Source organism: Chelonoidis abingdonii, chromosome 15, assembly GCF_003597395.2.
Source record: "Chelonoidis abingdonii isolate Lonesome George chromosome 15, CheloAbing_2.0, whole genome shotgun sequence".
NCBI lineage: Eukaryota > Metazoa > Chordata > Testudines > Testudinidae > Chelonoidis > Chelonoidis abingdonii.
The window spans coordinates 413,048-434,205 of record NC_133783.1 but is presented as its reverse complement, the minus strand read 5'-3'; the positions used below and the strand labels follow the sequence as shown (position 1 = coordinate 434,205).

At 46.2% G+C, this 21,158-nt stretch overlaps 2 protein-coding genes and 1 pseudogene across 4 annotated transcripts in view; 2 read left to right on the top strand and 1 right to left on the bottom strand.

The window, feature by feature from the left end:
* TUBGCP2 (tubulin gamma complex component 2) overlaps positions 1-1,751 on the bottom strand; it is a 90,579-nt gene extending 88,828 nt beyond the window's left edge. The window contains exon 1 of one of the 2 annotated variants that reach the window (XM_032796461.2): positions 1,351-1,751. The gene's annotated coding sequence lies outside the window, so the exon portion shown is untranslated. The remainder of the gene's footprint in view (positions 1-1,350) is intronic. The other variant, XM_032796462.2, reaches the window with a different exon arrangement.
* A 120-nt stretch (positions 1,752-1,871) lies between these two features.
* Positions 1,872-15,827, top strand: ZNF511 (zinc finger protein 511). Of its 2 annotated transcripts, none has more exons than XM_032796465.2 (6): positions 1,872-2,012; positions 4,364-4,437; positions 5,715-5,916; positions 8,249-8,373; positions 10,221-10,406; positions 15,665-15,827. In XM_032796465.2, the coding sequence occupies exons 1-6, from the start codon at positions 1,872-1,874 to the stop codon at positions 15,732-15,734; spliced, it is 798 nt and encodes a 265-aa protein (XP_032652356.1). In that variant the 3' UTR covers positions 15,735-15,827. The 2 variants fall into 2 exon arrangements, with proteins under 2 accessions (XP_032652356.1, XP_032652355.1); XM_032796464.2 differs by having other exon boundaries at positions 10,218-10,406.
* Positions 15,828-20,988: 5,161 nt separating this feature from the next.
* On the top strand, positions 20,989-21,158 carry LOC116834408 (U4 spliceosomal RNA; annotated as a pseudogene).

Genomic DNA, 21,158 nt, shown 5'->3' with positions numbered 1-21,158 from the left:
TGGATTGCACAGTGAGGTCTTGTCTAGACTAGGGTTTGGAAGTTTTTAGCTAACACATGTTAATAACCCAAACATCTTCCAAGTCTGAGTCTAGAAAAGCCCTGGGAGAGAAGAGTAGCACAGCAGATCTTCTCATCTTTAGAAATTCAAGAGTAAAAATGTGTCCAGTTTCTACTTATTACAGTTCCACACATTTTCATGCAACATCAAATAGAGTAACAACTAATGGGAAAGAGATAACTGAATCCTCACACAGTTATTCTGAATTTAGCATTGTTTTTCAATATACTTAGCTAACCTCACTGGGAATGTCAATCAAATCCACACTTAAGAAAGTAACATACTAACATAAATCTGTGGGAAAATAAGACTGAGTGAAATCTGGTGGCTTTATTTCACAACAGGGTTTGAACTGTAAAGGAAACAAATATACCTGGAGTTTTAGCGAGGAGGAAACAGTGACTGATTTTGACTTATTGTCAGTAGATATCCTTACATACCAACATAAATTAGACATAGCACAGGGTTAGGCAAAGAGAGAGTCTGCATAAAAACAAAAGATGCTACTTCAGCTAAATTTTAAAAGCTCCTAATCAAATCCAGACAGAGAATGAACTCTGAGAATAATAGGACGAAGAGTCCTGTCACATTAATTCAGATTAAAGTCAGTGATGTAATAATGTGCACTGCCTTGGTGGGAAAGATATTCCCATACGATTAGAACCAATTTTGGTCCCTGCAGACAGTAGTGAGGCTCCTCCACAACCAAGAGCAGTGACACAACCAAAATGCTACAGCCAGGGGCTAGAAGTCCCCCGGTATGCAAACTAAGCAGGGTGCCTCTCTCTCTATTAGGTGAGCCCAGTGCCTGAACCTCTAAAGGAAACTGCAGAAACCTCTCTTCAAGAAAGCCTTTGTACACCTCTGCACTGACACTACTGACATCCATCTGCCTGCCCCACAACACGTAAGATACGGTAATAAATCAAAGACCAAGCACCCACGGGACAGCAGTGCCCGAGAACCCCGAGGGTGGTGTTGTTATTGGTTTCGGCGAGAGGACAGATCCCCCGGGGGTCAGTACCACCCGCAGAGCCAACTCCACCTGCCCGTCGCGTTGCCACTACGGGAACCGCCATCCCAGGCCCGCGGTTGCTGTGGGGGCCCCACTCGAGACCCAGGTTCCCGCTTACTCCCTGGAGTCGGCGATAATCGCTCTCCAGCCGGCCCCGCACGAGCCCTGCGCTGAGGGCCGCGGGGAGAGGGGCAACAGGGCCGAGCTGCAGCCCCCCACCCCGCTAACCTCGTGCGTCCCACCGCCCCGGCGCCCGCCCGGCTGGAAGCGGGTACCTTGTGCCGGGGCTGAGCAGCTCTCGCCGCCGCCGCGCGCTGGTGGGAGGGGGAGGCGGGGCGCGCGCGGAGCCGACCGCACGTCGATGGGCGAGTAGGTGGCGCTCCGGAGCGCGCGCTCAGTGCACGAGACTAGGGAAGGGCCGGGAGCTATTCAGGAATTCACATCGCAGCCGTTAGCGGGAGCCACCAGCACGCCCGCGGCGACCAGGCGGCGCGCGGGGAAGAGGCGCGCAGATTCCGATTGGCTGACGCCGAAGCAGCAGCATCCCTGGAGCCAATCAGAGCACAGGGTGGGGATCTGTCATTTCAGGGCACGCCCGCCGGTGTTTCCCTGCGCTGCCCTGATGATGTCTCCTCACTAACCACAGCCCCGGATCGCAACCAGCCCTCACGGTACCAGACCCACTCCGGTGTGACCCGGAAGTACCCGCCGACCCGGAAGTGATCTTCTCGTTCCCCCTGACCCCCAAAAGATGGCGGTCCGGTGAGCGCACCCTGTTCGCGGGGACTTCGACAGGATGCTGCTGCCGCCGGAACTCAGCGTCTCGCTGCGCGTGGAACGGCCCATGTTGCCCGTCCAGCCCTGCACGCCGCCTCGGGCTCCGTTCTGCTTCTCCCCCAGCCGCCTCCGCTTCCATCGCCAGCACGAATTCTTTGAGGTAAGGCCCCGGCTGCGACTACAGCTCCCGGCAGCCCTCGCGTGGCCTCTGGCCTGCTACCCACGGGGCAGGATGGGAAATGCAGTCCCAGCGGAGAGGGTACCTGCGCGCTCGGCGGCGCCAGCTGGGAGGAACAGCAGCGAGCGCTGTTCTTAGCGCCCCCCCCCCCCCGCGCAGTTCCTCCGACCCAGTGCCCGGGGGCAGTGCCCGCCGGCTGCCCGGCCCGCGAGAGACACCTGCCCTCCAGTGGCGCCAGCCGCGAGAGCACAGATCACCCGCTGGACCCAGCTGAGGCTCTCTTTGGCAGTACCGTGTGTTTCGGTCTGACCTGTGAATTCGCGATCCCCGCCGTGGCCCCGCTGCCCTGCAGCTGATCCTGTGCCCCTACCCGCGCCTGACCTCTGCTCGCTCCTCACGCTGTTCCTCCCCCAGCAGGCAGACAGCCAAAGAGAGAGCTCAAATTTTCTAGATGGCTGGAGCATCTCAGGGCGTTGCCAGGCGCTGCCAAAATCCCATTCCCCCCAAATCAGGAGAGTTAACACCATGCTCCTGTTGAACAAAGGGAGCGTTTCATGTAGTTATGTGACTCAGGACCTGTGGTTTCAGGAAAGTTGCCCTAAACTGTGAGACTGGCTGTAAGCCTGTCCTGCTGGTGGCAGGAACCAGTCCAGCCCAGCAACCTCCAGGGATGAGTCCTTCACATGGTCTAGCTGACGAATGCTGTGAGTTAAATCTTCCTGATCCCTGATGGGCTGGGCACTGTGATGGCCAGGGTCTTCAGGCTCTTGGACATGGGTCCTATTTGTCCACTCCACTAGAGCCCATGACATAGTTTTATGTAGATCCTCATGTCTCTAGCCCTTTTGGTTGCAAAAAAAAAGTCTTTTCGTGAAAAGCAAACTGAGGTGAGCCTAAGTCTGCAAACAGGTGGCTGTAGTACCTCTGCTGCTTTTCAGAGCTGTGTAAGTAGCAATGATGGTCAGGAATCCTCTGTGTTGTGTAGCTCTCAGGAAATGTCCGAGCAGCAGCAGCAGAGACAAGCACAAAAGTTCGTCACAGAGGTTGAGGACAAACTTCCAAACCAGTTAGGACCAGGAGCAGAACTGTGCAGACTCATCGGCCACCATCACCACCGCTCTTCATCACAGCAGCTAAAAGGCCCTACGTTGTGAGGGTGGAACAGAAAGTTCTTTTCAGCGGCCAGGTTGGGGTGAGACACACACAAGTGGGCATTAAATATATAAGACTTCTGTTAGCAGATACAAAAACTAGATCTCTCTAGCAGGGCCAAGGACAACACTCTGGAAGGAGTTACAGCCCTCCCCTTTCCTAGCATCTAGGGTGAGTTTGTTGTCTTTCACCTGGATAGTGAGGCCTCTGCCTTTGGTTATAGATTCTGGCACTGTTAACTGAGTTTGTAACTAGTTAATGGCATGACTGGCAGCTCAATGTGTTGCCTAGGCTGGAACATAACAGTCTCACTGTAACATTCAGCAGTTTTGTCAGTCTTCTGTCCTCCCAGCTTTCTGTGATATGATGTCTGAAGTGTAGTGTTCTGTTTTAGTGGTCCTGTCAGGGCATTATTATCTGGTGAGGCACTGTGGAAGAACTGCTGAGTCTATTCCAGAATGCTCTGATATGCAGCTAGGGCAACATGATGCGTGCAGATGTGTAAACGTGATTATAATGGCAGAAAAGAAGCTGTATGGAAACAGATTAACAAGTTTACAAGTAAAATGGTTCAAAGTGACTGTGCTTCTTTGAAAGCTGCAGTAGACTGTCCCCCCCATCCCTCCCCCTTTTTTTTAATTTATAAAGAAAAATTCTGAAACCAGTCCATGATAGCAGCATATTTGTTGCTGTGCTGCCTGATTTAGCCACTTGGAACTTCTCAGTCATGGCACAGAGAGAACTCTTGACTCCTGCTCCAAAAGCACAGCCCCTTTCAACTTAAGCTAAAGAAGAATCCCCTTTGGATGTGTGATCCTTTTCAAGCATTATGCCCATGAGTTAGTCTCATTGACCTTGAGTGTCTCTAGAATTATGTTCTCAGTTGTTAGCAACAAAGCAGCTGATAGTAACAGTAAAGGACACTGGTACATGTGTGTACACAAGCCCTAGGGCTCTGTTGAGTATGCCAAGTTGCACTTTTAATCATGGTCTGTAAGCTGGGTTTAGCTAAGTTAGATCAATATATTATGCTTGATCCAGAGTCAAGTTCACAGTAACATGTATTCTCATTCTTAACTCTCTTTTAACAGAGTTACTTGTTGGGAATAAAAATAATATCCAATTTGCTTTTTGAACACACATTGCTGTAACATGCTTATAATCGCTATTTCCTGTTCCAGGATGGAGACATTCATAGACACTTGTATCTCCAAGATATCCTAACAAATGTTACCGAAGTGACCGAAAGATCCAAGTAAGTGGTGTCATTCATACAAATTCTGTTGTGGGTCCTGTTAACAAAAATGCATTTGACTGAATTTTGACTCTCCCTCTAACTACCAGTTTGTGGTCCATACTATCTGTCAGTGTTGTACACATCTGGCTTGGACTGGATTCATTAAGGATAAACAAATGTTGAATAGTTGTGGAGTACTTTCAATCATTCCTAGTACCAGATCAAAGTAAACTGATTCCCCTTTGTTATTTCTTGACAAAGAGAGGTCTCTTGATAGATGGTACAGTTTTTTTTTTGCTTGTTTGTTGCAACTTCAGATAAGCTTTGGTGCCTCTTTCCTTCAGAGGAATATTTCTCTATACACCAGTTCAAAAACATCAGCATAAGTGATTGGAGTTGAGTCTTATCTGTCTGAGTTATACAGATACGAGACAGGGATGTTTTCAATCTCCTTTATTTTTTGCGCTAATCATGGAAACAGGGAAGGAAGGAAGACACCACAAAGTGCCTTACAGGTGGAAGATGTGATAGTTATTGAACCTGAAGCTTTCCCTATAGTTATTGAAAGAAATTCAGGTTTTGAGGAAGCATTTGGCTTTAAAATGATGTTAAATCTGAAATGTTGGTTATCTCTTTGTCAGATCTGGATAAATCATCCCTTCAGAAAACATGGGTGTAAATGGGCAATGCATTCCCAAAGGTACCCGGGAATTTAAATTTAAATCTCAGCTAACCTAGAAGATATGAGTAAATTACATGATAGATCATTACTTCAGTCAATTAAAAAAATTTGGAGTTCAGGGGATGTTTGGTCAGGGAAAATAACCTTGTCAAAATGAACACATTGCCCAAGATTTCCATCTAGTTTCAAAATATTCAGTAGTTATCCCAGAAAAAACTCGAAGGCACCTAGAGAACAAAGTGAGCTATTTCATAGAGATCTACCCGGATTTTGAAATATAAAGCTCATACCTCATATTGCTGACCAGTATTAATTCATTACATAATTAATTGTAAGTTCAGCTCTGTATGCATGACCCACGGGTTCTGGCTGTGAGTTAGGTAAAAGGAGTTTGAGCCACAAATATGAGTTCCTTATTTCAAAATCCTCACAAACTAAGTCTGTCGTCTTTCCAGTTTAATAGTGCTCATATTCTCCTGTATCAAGTAGATCTTAATGAAAACTACCATATTGTAAAGATTTTATTTAGATGTATGCAGAAGAACTGATTCACATGCTCTGGGTGGCCTTGACAAAAACTAAAAATACAAATGTTTTCATTGCTTCCTTCTAGGGTGTCAGAATTCTGTTGTCATATTGTTGGGTGTTGCCAGGTCTTTGATACCTTAGAGGGTTATGAACATCACTACAACACACTGCACAGGAACATGTGCTCTTTCTGCAAACGCTCTTTCCCCTCTGTGCATCTGTTAGATACTCACATCCTGGAGTGGCATGACTCTCTCTTCCAGATAATGGCAGAGAAGCAAAAGATGGTGAGTTGTAAGCAAAGATTTCATTGTGTATCCAGCACGTGAGAACATTCTAGTAACACCCCCCCCGTACAATAATCTTGCTTCCCCCTCTCCCCCAACTCATTTTTGGGTCAGGACCCCTACAATTACAACACTGTGAAATTTCAGATTTAAATAGCTGAAATCATAAAATGTACTATTTTTAAAGTTCTATGACTGTGAAATTGACCAAAACGGACTGTGTATTTGGTACGGACCTAGTTATAGAGAGAGCACAAGACACAAGTTGATTCATGCAAAAGGAAAATAATAACATTCTTTTCAGTTATAGTTCCTTCTATCCAATGATCTCTAAGCACTGCATGTTCTTTATGCCTCAATGTCCAGTGATTTAAGAATGTATTATTCTTGTTTTTCTAATGGAGAAACTGTGGCTCTCGGAGAGGAAGAGACTTTCCATGGTCATACACAGTGCCAGGGGTAGAACCCAGATCTCCTGCATGTAGGACTAGCCATCCTCTCTCCTTTGTTTATTGTAAAACTAAGAATAAGTGGATAAACACAAGTGTGTAAGTCTGACTTGAGCTAACTTCTCCCTAGGACAATAGTACCTAAAGGAAAGAAACAAGGGAAATGGATCTGCTGTCAAACAGGCTCTGTCCTGCATGTGCAGTGCTAGAGTAGTCGGTTTGCCCATCTGTGAAGTTGGAATAGTTAACTGGTTTAATCAAACTAAGAACATAAGAACAGCCATACTGGGTCAGACCAAAGGTCCATCCAGCCCAGTGTCCTGTGTACCAACAGTGGCCAATGCCAGGTGTCCCAGAGGGAGTGAACCTGACAGGTAGCAATCAAGTGATCTCTCTCCTGCCATCCATCTCCACCTTCTGACATACAGAGGCTAGGGACACCATTCCTTACCCATCCTGGGTAATAGCCATTAATGGACTTAACCTCCATGAATTTATCTAGTTCTCTTTTAAACCCTGGTATAGTCCTAGCCTTCACAACCTCCTCAGGTAAGGAGTTCCGCAGGTTGACTGTGCACTGTGTGAAGAACTTCCTTTTATTTGTTTTAAACCAGCTGCCTATTAATTTCATTTTGTGGCCCCTAGTTCTCATATTATGGGAACAAGTAAATAACTTTTCTTTATTCACTTTCTCCACACCACTCATGATTTTATATACCTCTAGCATATCCCCCCTTAATCTCTTCTTTTCCAAGCTGAAAAGTCCTAGCCTCTTTAATGTCTCCTCATATGGAGAGATTACCGTTCCAAACCCCTAATCATTTTAGTTGCCTTTTCCTGAACTTTCTAATGCTAGTATATCTGTTTTGAGATGAGAAGCCCACATCTGTATGCAGTATTCAAGATGTGGGCGTACCATGGATTTGTATAAGGGCAATAAGATATTCTCCATCTTACTCTCTATCCTTTTTTTTTTAATGATTCCTAACACCCTGTTCACTTTTTTGACTGCTGCTGCACACTGCATGGACATCTTCAGAGAACTATCCATGATGACACCAAGATCTCTTTCCTGATCAGTTGTAGCTAAATTAGCCCCCATCATATTGTATGTATAGTTGGGGTTATTTTTTCCAATGTGCATTACTTTACATTTATCCACTAGCTTCCAACTTTGCTAATATCTAAGCATCCTGAGTTTAGTCAGCAGATACTTCTCTTTTCTGTCCTCCGTAAACTACACATTTTTGATCAAGCAGGTTTCCTGCTGCCACCATGTGCAGGTACTTGGGGAGTCAGTATTGCACTCTCCAGGATTTTTCCTGATGGGCCTTAGTAATTTGGACTTTACCTCATACACATGCAGTCAAGGAGCCATGTGCAAGGGGTGGCAGAAAATAAACAATATTTTCCTAATACCGGAGATGGAAGTACTTCCTAATACTAGAGATAGAAATAGTTTCCCAACAAATTAAACTAGTTCCAAATTCTGTGAAACAATCTCAGCGCACCCATGTAACTTGGAGATTGTAATGTGTGAATTATATTGGCTTTCATAGGTTTTTAAGGCTAAAAGGAACCACGCAATCATGTGGTCTTAATGACTCAGGCCATAAAATATACTATCCCCAGTGGTTCCTGTGGTGGAGGGAATGACTTTTCCCTCACGCATAAACAAAAGTTGTAGAGCCCAATAGTTTGTGATTGGACTAAATCACTTTTTAGAGAGGATCCAGTAGATGAACATCTTTAGTACTGTGTATCAATATGGAAGTGCCAGGTAGACATCTTGTCTTGCCTTGGAGAAATTCTGTGTGAATAACTCCCATCTTGCTTATACTGCATAAGTTTTAGAATTACCTTTCTCTCTTCTCGCTTTTTAGTATCAGTGTTTGGTAGAAGGCTGTGCAGAGAAGTTCAAGAGCAGCAAAGACCGAAAAGATCACTTAGTCAAAGTACATCTTTATCCTTCTGATTTTCGATTTGATAAACCAAAAAAAGCTAAAAGGTAAGTGCCAAATACACTGACAAAGCAAGCATTTATCCTTCTATTTGCTGGGGACTGGTCCTCAGAAGCAGAGAACACCTGAAAATCCAGCAATCTCATGCTTCTCTGGGCTTAGTCAGTAGCACTTCATATTTACACAAGCTAGTGTCAGATTCCAGAGCTCATGCATTCCCTTCCTGTAATTGCACTAGTTTATTTCTGGCCTCTGGAGTATAAAGAGGTTGTTTACTGAATGCAAAAATGTTAGAGCCTAGCATGCGAATTCATGAACCAAGGAATACTGGCCTTCAGGCCCTTCCAACAGGGATGACTCACCCACATCACGTGAGTGAAAGGGGTGCTAAAAAGACATTTGCTCACTCCTTATCAGTGAGCCAATGAGTCCTCCCCGTTCTGCCGAGCTCCTTGCTTCCCTTGCACTCTCCCTGAAGTACAGAGAGCCGAGCTGCAATCACAGCAGCACCTGCTCTGCTCCAAAGGGGGCATTCTGTTCCCTTCTCTGCCTGTGTACTTCAGGGAGGTGAGTGAGTGCAGGGCTGAAGGGCAAACAGTCTCTATTGTGGCTTCGGTGGCAGGAAAAGGCCTGCCAAGCTGTGTCAAGTGCAGGAATCCATCCCCAGAGTGAGTGCATGGGCCTGGAGAGCCCAACACATGCTTAGCAATCCTATCCCAGGTGGAGGAGGCTGGCAGGTCAACCAGAGGGTACCAGTGACCCTGCATAAGCCAGGGCCAGAGCCATTTCCTCCCAGTTCACGCTATCTGTGGGTTAGGGTGATGCCTGTCCCTCACCTCTTCTGTAGCACTCTCTATTCTGGTTGAAAAACATGGCAGAACAGAGGCATGCTCCTTTGTTTGGTGCTTGGCTCTCTGTCCTGGCCATGGAGCAGTGGAAGCATTAAGGGAGAGGAGCCAGCCATGAGTTTGCAGCTGAGTCAGGAGGAAGAGGAGAGAGAGAGAGACTGCTGTAGATACTTACATAGGATTCCTTTCAGTGCTACATGAACAGCTGGAGAAGCAAAATCCTGATTGCCCCCATGCGTAGGCATGCCCGTTTCTCAGGTGGCTGTAAGAAGTTTAGTAGTAGTGGTTTGGATAGACACACACTTACTTGAAGCAATGATGTTACCAATCAACTTTTTCATCTCTCTCCTAATGTTGCCATTCCTATTCCAAGGCTGGGGAACCATGGAGGCTTATTTAGCAATGAAGGGTGATCTCTATCCTTAACAGTTTAGTAGGCACACAGTGGGGCTGAGCCATTGGCTCTTACAGACTGATCTGAGCAATGACACTGGCAATGGCCAGTGATCTCTCAGGCAATCAAACCCACTCTGTTATCACTAGTTTTCAGTTGAATGGCTTAGAACATAGAAAGGAAGTGAACTGCTGATTGTAGAAAGTGTCTTTCTTAGCCATGGATCAGGCATCAACATTCATCTCTTTGCAGCATGATGCTCTAAGCTATGGAAGGAAGGAAACTCATTGGCCCTGCTCAGCCAGATGAACCCAGTTATGCTTTATGGGCATAAGAAAGAAGCTTGTGGTGAAGCCCATGTACTGTAATGCAGTAGTTCTCTCTACTCTGCAGACCCTCTTGTAAGAGAGCTCCTCCAGTGAGCCAGCTTCCCTCTAGCACTGCAGTGCTCTGCTTGCTTGAACATTTTACAGGCCACCCAGAGTGATCAAGGACACTCGCTGCCGTCTGCTGGGCCTCTTCTGAGTCTCCTGAGCCAGTTTTACTTAATTTGTTTTGTAGCTTCCTGATCAAATGACCTTGGGCCCTTGAGCTCAAGCTGACCAGGAGGCAGTTGACAGCTCCTGAAAGGAGGGTTTTGTTTCTGCAGCAGCACCAAGCACAGTAAGCCTCCCTCTAAGCTGGATATGAGTATGCCAATGGATGTGAATGTGGAGACTTACGAGCAGTCACAAGTGGATTCCATGGAAATCTGTCCAAGTGAGAGCATGGAGAATCCTACCCAGCCTGTGAGTGGCCCAATTTCATCACTGCAGGAGAAAAAGCTCTATAAATCCAGGTCTGTTTTTGTTTATGTAAACTCCTTGTGGCAGGAATCAGGTCTTTATATGTGCTGGGGCAATACCTAGCACAATAGAGCCATGATCTTAACTGGGGCTTTGGATGCTCTGGTGATGCCTTTAAGTGTTGATCCCAAGTGAGGGCTGAGCCTTCTAAATACACATTTATGCACAAAGCTTAGCACTTCTGAAAAGTTAAAATGATGTTTGCAAAGAGTTTGAAGAAAAAAAAGCCAATTCTTGGTGTTTATTTGCAGTTTACTAGGATTAAACTGCTGTTTCTGTACTTAACAGGTGGCAGCAGCAAATGACTGCTTTGTGCATTGATAGTGATTCATTTCTTTGATTCTTGCGGTCACAACTGAGAATCTTTGCAGTAACAGAGAAGTGTAATGAACTCACCCAAGGAAATGCCCTCAAATTCACCTTTTTTAAATAATTAGCCAGCGTGGGGGACCCGGAAGGGATGCAGTCTTCTCTTGAGTTTTACTTAGGATCCAGTTAAAGCAAGTGGATTTGATTGTTTGCTGCACCCCCAGCAGGTGAGGTGAGGTTGTGCAAAGGTGGCTCCAAATTCTAGGCTGCTCTGTGGATTGAAACTGCCATCAGCATAGTTAGAGCAGCCTCTGGTTAACTGGGACTTGCAAAGGGCAGCGTAGAGTCAATTGTGGTTCCTGTACAGCCCTTGTATGCTACTGCAGCAATGCACAAGGGCCAGGATGGGTGTCAAAACCTATCCCTATATAGGTATTCTTTTCTTTTAAGTCTGAAGTTCATTATGTGTATTGTTAATAGGGCTGTCAAACGATTAAAAAAATTAATCATGATTAATTGCAGTTTTAATCACATTTGTAAACAATAATAGAGTACCAATTTAAATTTATTATGAGTATTTTTGGATGTTTCTACATTTTCAAATATATTGATTTCAGTTACAATGCAGAATACAATGCTCACTTTATATAATTTTTATTACAAATATTTTGCAAGTTGAAGCATGACAGGGCATAAGAATGTTTAACATATTTGGCAGATAAATACCTTGCAACGCTGGCTGCAACAGCCATGCGAATACCTGTTCTCACTTTCAGGTGACATTGTAAATAAGTAGTAGGCCGCATTATCGCCTGTAAATATAAACAAACTTGTTTGTCTTAGTGATTGGCTGAACAAGAAGTAGGACTGAGTGGAATTGTAAGCTCTAAAGTTTTACATTGTTTTGTTTTTGACTGCAGTAATATAAAAAAAAATTCTACATTTGTAAGTTGCACTTTCAAGATCAAGAGATTGTACTAGAGTACTTGTATTAGGTGAATTGATCAATGCTATTTCTTTCTTTTTTACAGTGCAAATATTTGTAATAAAGATATAAAGTGAGCACTGTACATTTTGTATTCTGTGCAATTGAAATAAATATTTAAAAATGTAGAAAAACATCCAAACTATTTATAATAAATTTAAATTGGTATTCTATTATTGTTTAACAGTGTGATGAATTGTTATTAACTGCAGTTTTAATTTTTTAATTGGGTTAATTTGTTTTGAGGTAATCACTTGAATTAACAGCGATTAATTGACAGCCCTAATTGTGAATAACACCTGAGGTTTTTAACTCAAAAATAATTCTAGGGATCTAATTCACTTGTCAGCATTTCTGCTGTTTTATTATTTCAATTTTCTCTCAAACCTAATCTAGTCACTTTCACTTAACAAAAATTCTCCACCAGTTCTGCGGAGTTGGCGTTAGCACTGATGGGAGCCGTAGTATAGATGAGGCTCTACTGGCCAGGCACATTTTTACCATATTGTCCGTTAATATGGTAAAAAAGTTCAAATGAGATGGTGGAAAAATGGCTCTAGCTGCAGGAGACTTACTTACACAAGGGCTAACACTGGTCCAGAAAAACAGGGTGAATATTTTTGTAAAATTACCTAACTTGGCCCAGGCCTCAGTCCCAGGCTTCAAGCCTTGCCTATTCATAATAATGGTAAAAATGTCAAAGGCCACAAAAGGATATTGCACCCATTTAGCTATATTGCTTTCTAAACCAATGAAGTTAAATCAGTGCAACTTTGTTGTGTAGACAGGGCCTAGCCACAGACTTTTCAGTCTCTCTTAAGATACAAATGTATAACTTAAAACTTCACTTTACCAAAAAGTTGAATTGGGGGCGAGTAGTGGTTTTCCAAGTTCTGCCCACAAAATAAGGTCCTTCTGTTTCAGATGCTAAAATACGACACTGCTCACATTAAACTGCAGATTTTTAAAAAATGATCGTGTGTTCTGCTGGGCTTGACTCCCCCTTGGTGAGGTTTGCCTTGCTAGCCTCTTAGGGCTTGGCTCCTTGATTTAGGAGGAGGGAGGAATAAGAGGAAGTATCCTCCACGTGTAACACACATGGTGCCAAAATGAGCTGTTACTTTTAGGGCTTGGCTACACTGGCACTTTACAGCACTGCAACTTTCTCGCTCAGTGGTGTGAAAAAACACCCCCCTGAGCGCAGCAAGCTACAGCGCTGTAAAGCGCCAGTGTAAACAGTGCCGCAGCGCTGGGAGCGTGGCTCCCTGCGCTGTAAACTAATCCCCATGGGGAGGTGGAGTAAGTGCAGTGCTGGGAGAGCTCTTTCCCAGCACTGGCACCGCGACCACACTTGCACTTCAAAGCGCTGCTGTGGGAGTGCTCCCACGGCAGCGCTGAACAGCTCTCAGTGTAGCCATACCCTTAGTGGCTTGTGCAGATCTTCATAATGTGATGTTATAGATAGGCGGACTCACCTCTGCGGCGCCTCCTGCTGGTGACTTCTGGGAATTAGCTTGGTCCCAGCCCGGAGCACCCTCTGCAGGCCAGTGATCCACCACGTCAGCTGCTGGCCCCCATGTCCCTCCCTGGACCCCGGTGCCCCTTTAACTGGGTCTCCCCCTTCCCAGGGGAACCCTCACCCCACTATCCCCACTTTGCCTCAGTATTGGCTACTACCCAGTCTCCACCTAGCCCCTGTTCACTGGGGCAGACTGCAGTATCAGCCACTCATCATAGGCAAAGGGGTTTGGACCTGCTGCCTTGGCCTGTCCCGGGTTGCTCCCTGCAACCCAGTACCTCTTGGCCTAATGCTAGGCTGCAGCCTGGGGCTTTCCAGGCAGGAGCTCCCCAGCTCCTCTGCCTTTCCCTAGCCCTGCTTCACCCTAGGTACCTTATCTAGCCCCCTACAGCCAGGTCCTTCTCCCTCTACAGCCAGAGAGAGACTGTTCTGGGCTTCTGGCTTCACTGCCTCTTATAGGGGCCTGCTGGGCCTGATTGGGGCATGGCCACAGCTGGGCCTACTTTCCCCAATCAGCCCAGGCTTCGGACCCCAGCCTACAGGCTGGTTTCTCCAGCCACAGCCCCTTCCCAGGGCTGCTTTTAACCCCTGCAGGGCAGGAGCAGGAATCCACCCTGCTACAGGTGTATTTTTTTCCCCTCTCCTTTGGGAGTGAAATAGTTAAGTGTTGACATGTCAACTCAGATGCCTAACAATAACTCACTGTCTGAATGAGATGAACAGGGAAATTCAAACCTCTCAGATGCTGTTTCAGGTTTTCTGTAGGCAGACACCGCTGCATCCGTTAAAAACCCTTCAAAATGTGAACAGAATGTATCATTCATAGATTCCAAAGCCAGAAGGGACCATTGTGATCATCTAGCCTGACTTCCTGTATGTCATGGGCCAGAGAACTTCCCCCAAAATACCATAATTCCTAGAGCAGATCTTTTAGAAAAACATCCAATCTTGCTTTAAAAGTTGTCTGTGATGGAGAATTTATCGTGACCCTTGGTAAATTGTTCTAATGATTCATTACTCTCACTATTAAAAATGTATGCCTTTATTTCTAGTCTGAATTTGTCTAGCTTCAAATTCCAGCCTTTGGATCATATTATATCTTTATCTGCTACACTGAAGAGCCCATAATTAAATATTTGCTTCCCATATAGATACTTGTAGACTGTAATCAAGTCACCCCTTAACCTTCATTTTGTTACACTCAAGAAGCTCAATCTATTTAGCTTATCATTGTAAGGGGACATAACGGTTTTCAAGTACATAAAAAGTTGTTACAAGGAGGAGAGAGAAAAATTGTGCTTAACAGCTGAGGATAGGGCAAGAAGCAATGGGCGTAAATAGCAGCAAGGGAGGTTTAGGTTGGACATTAGGAAAAACTTCCTAACTGTCTGGGTAGTTAGGCACTGGAATAAATTGTCTGGGGAGTTTGTGGAATCTCCATCATTGAGGATTTTTAAGGGGAGGTTAGACAAATACCTGTTAGAGATGGTGTAGATAATACGTAGTCCTGCCATGAGTGCAGGGGACTGGACTAGATGACCTCTTGAGGTCCTTTCCAGTCCTATGATTCTGTAAGGCATGTTTTCTAATTCTTCAATCGTTGTATCGACCCTCTCCAATCTATCAACATCCTTCTTGAATCATAAACACCAGAACTGGACACAGTAGAAACAGCAGCAGTTGCACCAGTGGCAAATACTGAGGTAAAATAACCTCTCCTACTTGAAATTCCCGTTTATGCATCTCAGGATCACATTAGCTTTTTGACCACAGTGTCACACTGGGAACTAATGTTCAGTTGATTATCTGCCATGACCTCCAAATCTCTTTCAGTGTCACTGCTTCCCAGGATAGGGTCCCCCATCCTGTAAGTATGGCCTACATTCTTTATTCCCAAATGTATACTTTTACATTTAACTGTATTAAAATGCATATTATTTGCTTGGGGCCAGTTTACCAAGTGATCCATATCGCTCTGAATCAGTGACATAGCCTCTACATTATTTTATCACTCTCCCAATCTTTGTATCATCTGCAAATGTTATCAGTCATGATTTTCTGTTTTCTTCCAGGTCATTGATGATGATGATAAATAGCGTTCATAAAGGCTAGGGGGATTTTTAAAGAGTTTAGGGTGTGGAGAACTAAAGGGTTGCCAAGGAGAGGTGGAAGTATGCGGTCTCCTCACAGACCAATCCTTCCCCGTTCAGGTCCTGTCTTTACATTGCTGACTGTGTCCCTGTGAAGCAGCACTTTTGCTAATGCGCTCTCTGTTAAACAGCAGTCATTGTCATTTCCTATCAGACTAAGTTGGTTTCTTGTTAGGCATCTCAGCAAAGTGACCATTCTGGTTAAGTGTGCTCTGAGTGGCACATACATAAGTACAAAAAAACAAGACATTAAGATTTTTTTATTAACATGGTATATTTTTGTTGCAGAATCCCATCAACCATTTGCTTTGGGCAGGGCGCCAGCCGAGGATTTAAAAGCATGAAGAAGAAAGTATGAAGGTCACTGGAGCAGAGTCACAAGGAATGACAAGTAAAGACAAGCAGAAAAGGCCTTGCCCCTTGAGGTTAATAAAAGATACAACTAATCGTTTATGGGTTTGCATGCTCCTCCTGGTTGAGCTCAGCAATGGATGTGTTGAATTTGCTGTACACTGAGGGCAGGGAAAGCTTGGGGCTGTCCATTGTAATCATGGATGATCCAACGCCAGCAATTTCTGCAGCAAGGAAAAGCAAGAGAGAAGGAAGGAGCAGGGGATCTTGTGTTTGTAGATGTTTGAGTTCCATAAATGCATGGAGAAGGGGCACTTAACCAAAGGGCTGTATTTGTTTCCCTTCCCCGTTCCAGCAGGGGCTTCTGTACTCCACTCACTCCTTTGTCTGGGAACGAGCTGGACAATGTGGTAAAGGTGGTGGTATGCCACCATTCCATCACCATCAAAGTAAGGGTAAACACTCCCCTGCCCAAAAGGCTGTGGAGGTGTTGATGGGGGCCAGCTGGAGTATGACTGGGAGTCCATGGGCTCAGTCAAGTCTGGAGACCTCAGAGCCCCTGCCATGCTACAGGACAAGCTGTACCAATTCCTGGAAGACTCACGAGGCTCCAGGAGGAAGGCACTCTCCAGAAGTTGGAGGGATTTCAGTCTCCTCTTCCAGGGCGCAAGGGCCATATTGGGAGGGTCAAGGGATCAAGGAGTGGCACTCCGCAGCCTGCCAGTGAACTTACAGATTCTACAATTCCCTGACACCTTTGGGAAGCACAGGTTGCAGGTGCAAGTGGTGCGGCTGCCCCCAATTAAACCAAATACTATTGCATCTCTGAATACAAGAGGCTGTAGGGTGAGTCTCTGCTGATGCTAGGTACTCTACTCGCTTTGTGGGGGGGTGGGGGTGGTACTCTGTGATCTTCCTGTAGGAGACTCACATAGATTCAGCCACCAAACCCAGCTGGGGGCTGGAGTGGGAGGGAAGAAGGTGTACTTCAGCCACCTCACTGCACTCTTGGGCTGGGTGGCCACCCTGTTTTCCCTGGACCTATGGCCCAGGGTCCTGGGGGTTGCCGAGGACATGCCAGGGTGCCAGCTGCACTTCTGGGTCTGCATGGAGGGGCTGATCCTCAGTCTTGTCAATATCTGTGCCCTGATATCCAATCTCGAAGCGGGTGCAGTTGTATCCATGGGCTTTTGCCTTCCTTGGCACTTTGGATTCTCGTAAGTGCCTGGTCCTGGGTGGGGATTTTAACAGCACCCTGGATGTGTCTGAGAGAAGTGCTAGGCCACAGTGGATGTCCTCAGGGATATCGTTACGCCCTGGTAGATATCTGGAGCAACCACCACCTGGATGACTCCACCACCTTTTCCTGTGTCTGTGTGGAGGATACTCAGTCATGCCACTCCTGGCTGGACTGCATTTACGTTTCCTATTTTAACTCTTTGTGGGCCACTCCTCGAGCATCAGGTTGGTCCCCTTGGACCACCATGTAGTATCCATGATGGTTTATTTGATGCCTGGGCAGCTGGGGCTGGTCTACTGGCATTTTAACAGCCTCCTGGAAGTTCTGGCTGGCCTGGCGGGGGAGAGGTGGGGGATGTGGGGAAGAGGCATGCCTAGTTCTTCTGCCACGACTACATTGGGGGGCCAGTCAGAGGAGTGATTTGGCGATTGAGCAGTTGGAGTGGAAGGTTTTGGAGCCGGAGAGGTGCCTGGACACTCACCCTGGGGATCCACCCTGCTGCAGGTAGTGTCAGGAGAAGCAGGATGAGGTCTGGGTCCTTGATGACCATTGGACACAGGATGCTTTTGTCTGATCATGTATCCAACTTCTTCAGGAGGTGGATTGCAGCTCCTGCTTCTATGCCATGGAGGAAAAGCATGCCACCTGCCCCTGGAAGGGGACAGCACTCCTTTTACGGATCCAGTGGAGAAGCAGGAAAGGATGGGAGCTTTCTATGCAGACTTCTCCATGGTCCAACTAATGCTGATGCTTGTGAGATTCCATGGGACGAACTCCTTACAGTCAGTGCGAGTGACCGGGACTGGCTGGAGCTTCCTCTACTCTGGCTGAGTTCTTGGAAACCCTCCATCTGATGCCTAACAAAATCTCTAGGCAATAATGGGCTGAACTTGAGAGTTGTACTGTGCATTCTGGAACGTTCTTGAGCTAGACATTGCTGTTGTCTGGACCAAGGTCCTGGGGACTGGGGCATGTCTCATGTAGTGCAGGGCAGGCCATGCTTGCCCTGCTGTCCAAAAAGTGGGACCTCCATGACATGAGGAATTGGTGCCTAGTATCAATACTCAGCCTGGACTGTAAGGTCATAGCTTTGAAGAAGTAGAAATTTTTTGTAATATTTTTTTATGAAGCCGATGTGCCTCAGTTTCCTCAATGCTTTACGTGGCTACACGGTGGGGGAATAAGTTTGCTCTTGGGGCAGGCTGAGACACATAGGTGTGTATGTTGCCTAGCTGTTTGAGCTGGCAGAATGTGTCATTAAAAGGACTGAACGAGACAGACCCATATCAGTGGAAAATCCGAGAGGGCAATAGAAAGCCCAGTCACCAATGACCCAGAGGGAGGAGGATTTCCCCAACTCTCAGCAGAGAGGCTGAGCAGAGTCTACAGCTTAAGAACAAAGGACTGGGAGGTGTAAGGTGAGGGAATAGGAGTTAGTTTGTGGCAGAACCTTGGAGTTCTCTCACCTGGGAGCTGACTAAGGCCATATCTACATTACACTTTCCTTGCTCGGGTGTGAAAAAAGACCCCCTTGAATGACAAAAATTTTAACGATGAGAAGCATTGGTGTGGACAGTGCTTTGTCAGCAGGAGCCACACTCCTGGTGACGAAGGTACTACCCCTTGTTGGGAGTGGCTTTATTTTTGTCGTCAGGGCGGCAACACTGCGCACCTTACAATGGTGCAGCTGCAGTGGCACAGCCATGCCATTGTAAGGTGTGCAGTGTAGACGTAGCCTAAGGAAGGAAATCAGAGAGAGAGAGACAGAGCCTGAAAATGGGGTTCATAACAGCTTGCCAGGTGCTCTGGGCTGACCAGAATGAACTACGCTTTAACCTTACGTCTCCATGCTAACCTAAGGATTTCTGATGCTGTGTTCTTGGTGACTAATAAACCCAGCTCTTTTCCAAACATTGCTGGAATGTCACCGTCAAACCTTGGTGGGATGCATTAATCCCTGAAGAGTGTATAAGTCTCTAACCAGGACAACCGTTGTCTGGTCTGAGATCTTTTCCAGCTGGCGAGTAGGTATGGTCAGTCATTCCACCTCCTGTTCCTTGACCAGGAGAAAACCTGTGACAGGGTGGCTCATGGGTATCTTGGCGGGTGTTTGGCTTTGGCCTCCAATTCATGGGGTTTCTCCAGGTGCTGTGCACTTCTGCAGAATGCCTGGGGAAGCTCAACTGTGCCCTGACCAAGCCTGTCATCTTTGGTCAAGGGGTGCATCAGGGCTACCCTCTCTATGGGCAGCTGTTTGCTATTGCCATTGAGCCCTTCTCAGTCTCCTCTGCAAGAGAATGACAGGTTGGTGCTGTGAAAGCTGGACTTGAGAGTAGCCCTACTGCCATATGCTGACAATGTGCTCCTCGTGGCCCAGGACCTGAGGGAACTGGCATGTGTGGAGGCTTGCCAAGCCATCTATTCAGCAGTCTCCTCTGCATGGGTCCACTGAGTCAAGAGCTCTGCCCTGATGGTTGGATACAGGTATCAGGTGGTCTCTCTCCTACCCACGTTCTCTGCCATCTGGTGGAGCAGGAGTCCATTGTTCTATCTTGGCATGTACCTTCCTGCCGCCAATCCCTCCTAGCTGGAGAATTGCATCAATCTAGAGGCCTGGTTGTCTGACCAGTTTGCAGAGGTGGATGGGATGCTCTAGTGCCTTTCCTTTTGAGGCAGAGCACTTGTGATCAATCAGCTGTTCCTGTCTATGCTCTAGCACCAGTTCAATACCTTGAGCCTGCTCTTGAAAAGCCTGGTCAGCCTCCAGAGGATGATCCTGGAGTTTGTCTGGCTGGGAGGGCATTTGGGTCTCTGCAGGGGTCCCGACTGTATCATGAGCAATGTTCATTTTGGCATTTTCTAACTTGAGAGTGCTTGACTGTGCACACTTTTAATCCTCTAACTTTGTATTTTCTAACTTTTTTTATTAGTTTATTGATGAGAGCAACCTTAACTAATGTTAAACACAGTTTTTTGTTTGAGCATCGTACAAAGTCTTGTTTGAGGAGGTAACAATTGTGAGTCTTTCTTGTGATGATAGGAGATGACAGGTAAATATTCAGAAAGCCATATATAGCGCCCAATGGGTAAGAAGCAGATAAACAATATACATGGAAGGAGCTGTAATTCTCTATCTTAGTTTCATGTAACCCCCTTTTCAGCAAGTACCTTTGAAAAGCAGTGTAGAGTACCCCAGTACAAGCCCAAGGGAACCGAGTAGCAGCTGATCCAAGCCCGGCTTTGACTGCAGCTCCTCTGAAATAATGTTAGGGGAAATCAGCAAAGGCAGCTGTTGCCATGACAGCCAGAGCACTGGTGACTTTCCCAGTGTGCAAATGACCTGGAGGGAGAGAGTGCTAAGTGACTGATTATCTGTGATGTGACATTGTTACTGCTCAGGCAGCTGCAGGGAGCAGTAAATGTGCAGGGTGTGAAAAAATCAGGCTTTTCTGGTGCTCTGGTTTTCCCAAACTTCCTAAAAAACCCAGCAACAGCCAAATCCAAAATACACATTGAAAATAATTTCACAAACATAATCTTTAGTGGCTGAAATGTGGTTCAGTTCTTCTTGGCATTGTTACCAGATGTGCCCGTTACTTTGGGGTATGCTAATTTATTAGGGTTACTCTTCTGGGGAGGTTCTGTAATTCTATTAATGTACTACTTGTGTCACTTGTGTGTTCATATGGAGCTCCACTTCTCCCTTCTGCAAGTCCCTCCCAATGGAGCTGTCCTGCAGGACCTAGGTTCCCCAGGGCTGGGTTCCTCCAGCTCCAGAATTAGATTAACTCATTCTGTCTCTCTCTCTGAGCAAGTGATTGCTTGCTGATAAAGCAGTTGGAGTGGTTTCTGAATCAATTCCTGCTGCCTCAACAGCTGTAGGAGGCATCTCCCCCCCATGGGGAGTGGTGGGAGTTTGGAATGACCAAGAGCATCACACGCCACAAAGTGCTGTGCAGTATAGTCCAGGAGCTCCAGACGCCCAAAGCCAGTTTCAGACCCATAGACCAAGCAGCATACGACTTTTGCGCAGTGGCAGTATCGTAGCCAATGAGGTTAATCCGAGGCGCGATTATTGCTAATTGATCCTTTTAAATAATTTGTGAGCCCTCTAGTGGTACTCACTGTTCTAGATTTTAGAAGTTGCCAGAACCCAACCAGAGTGGCAATGTGTGTATGTAGCTAGGTCTG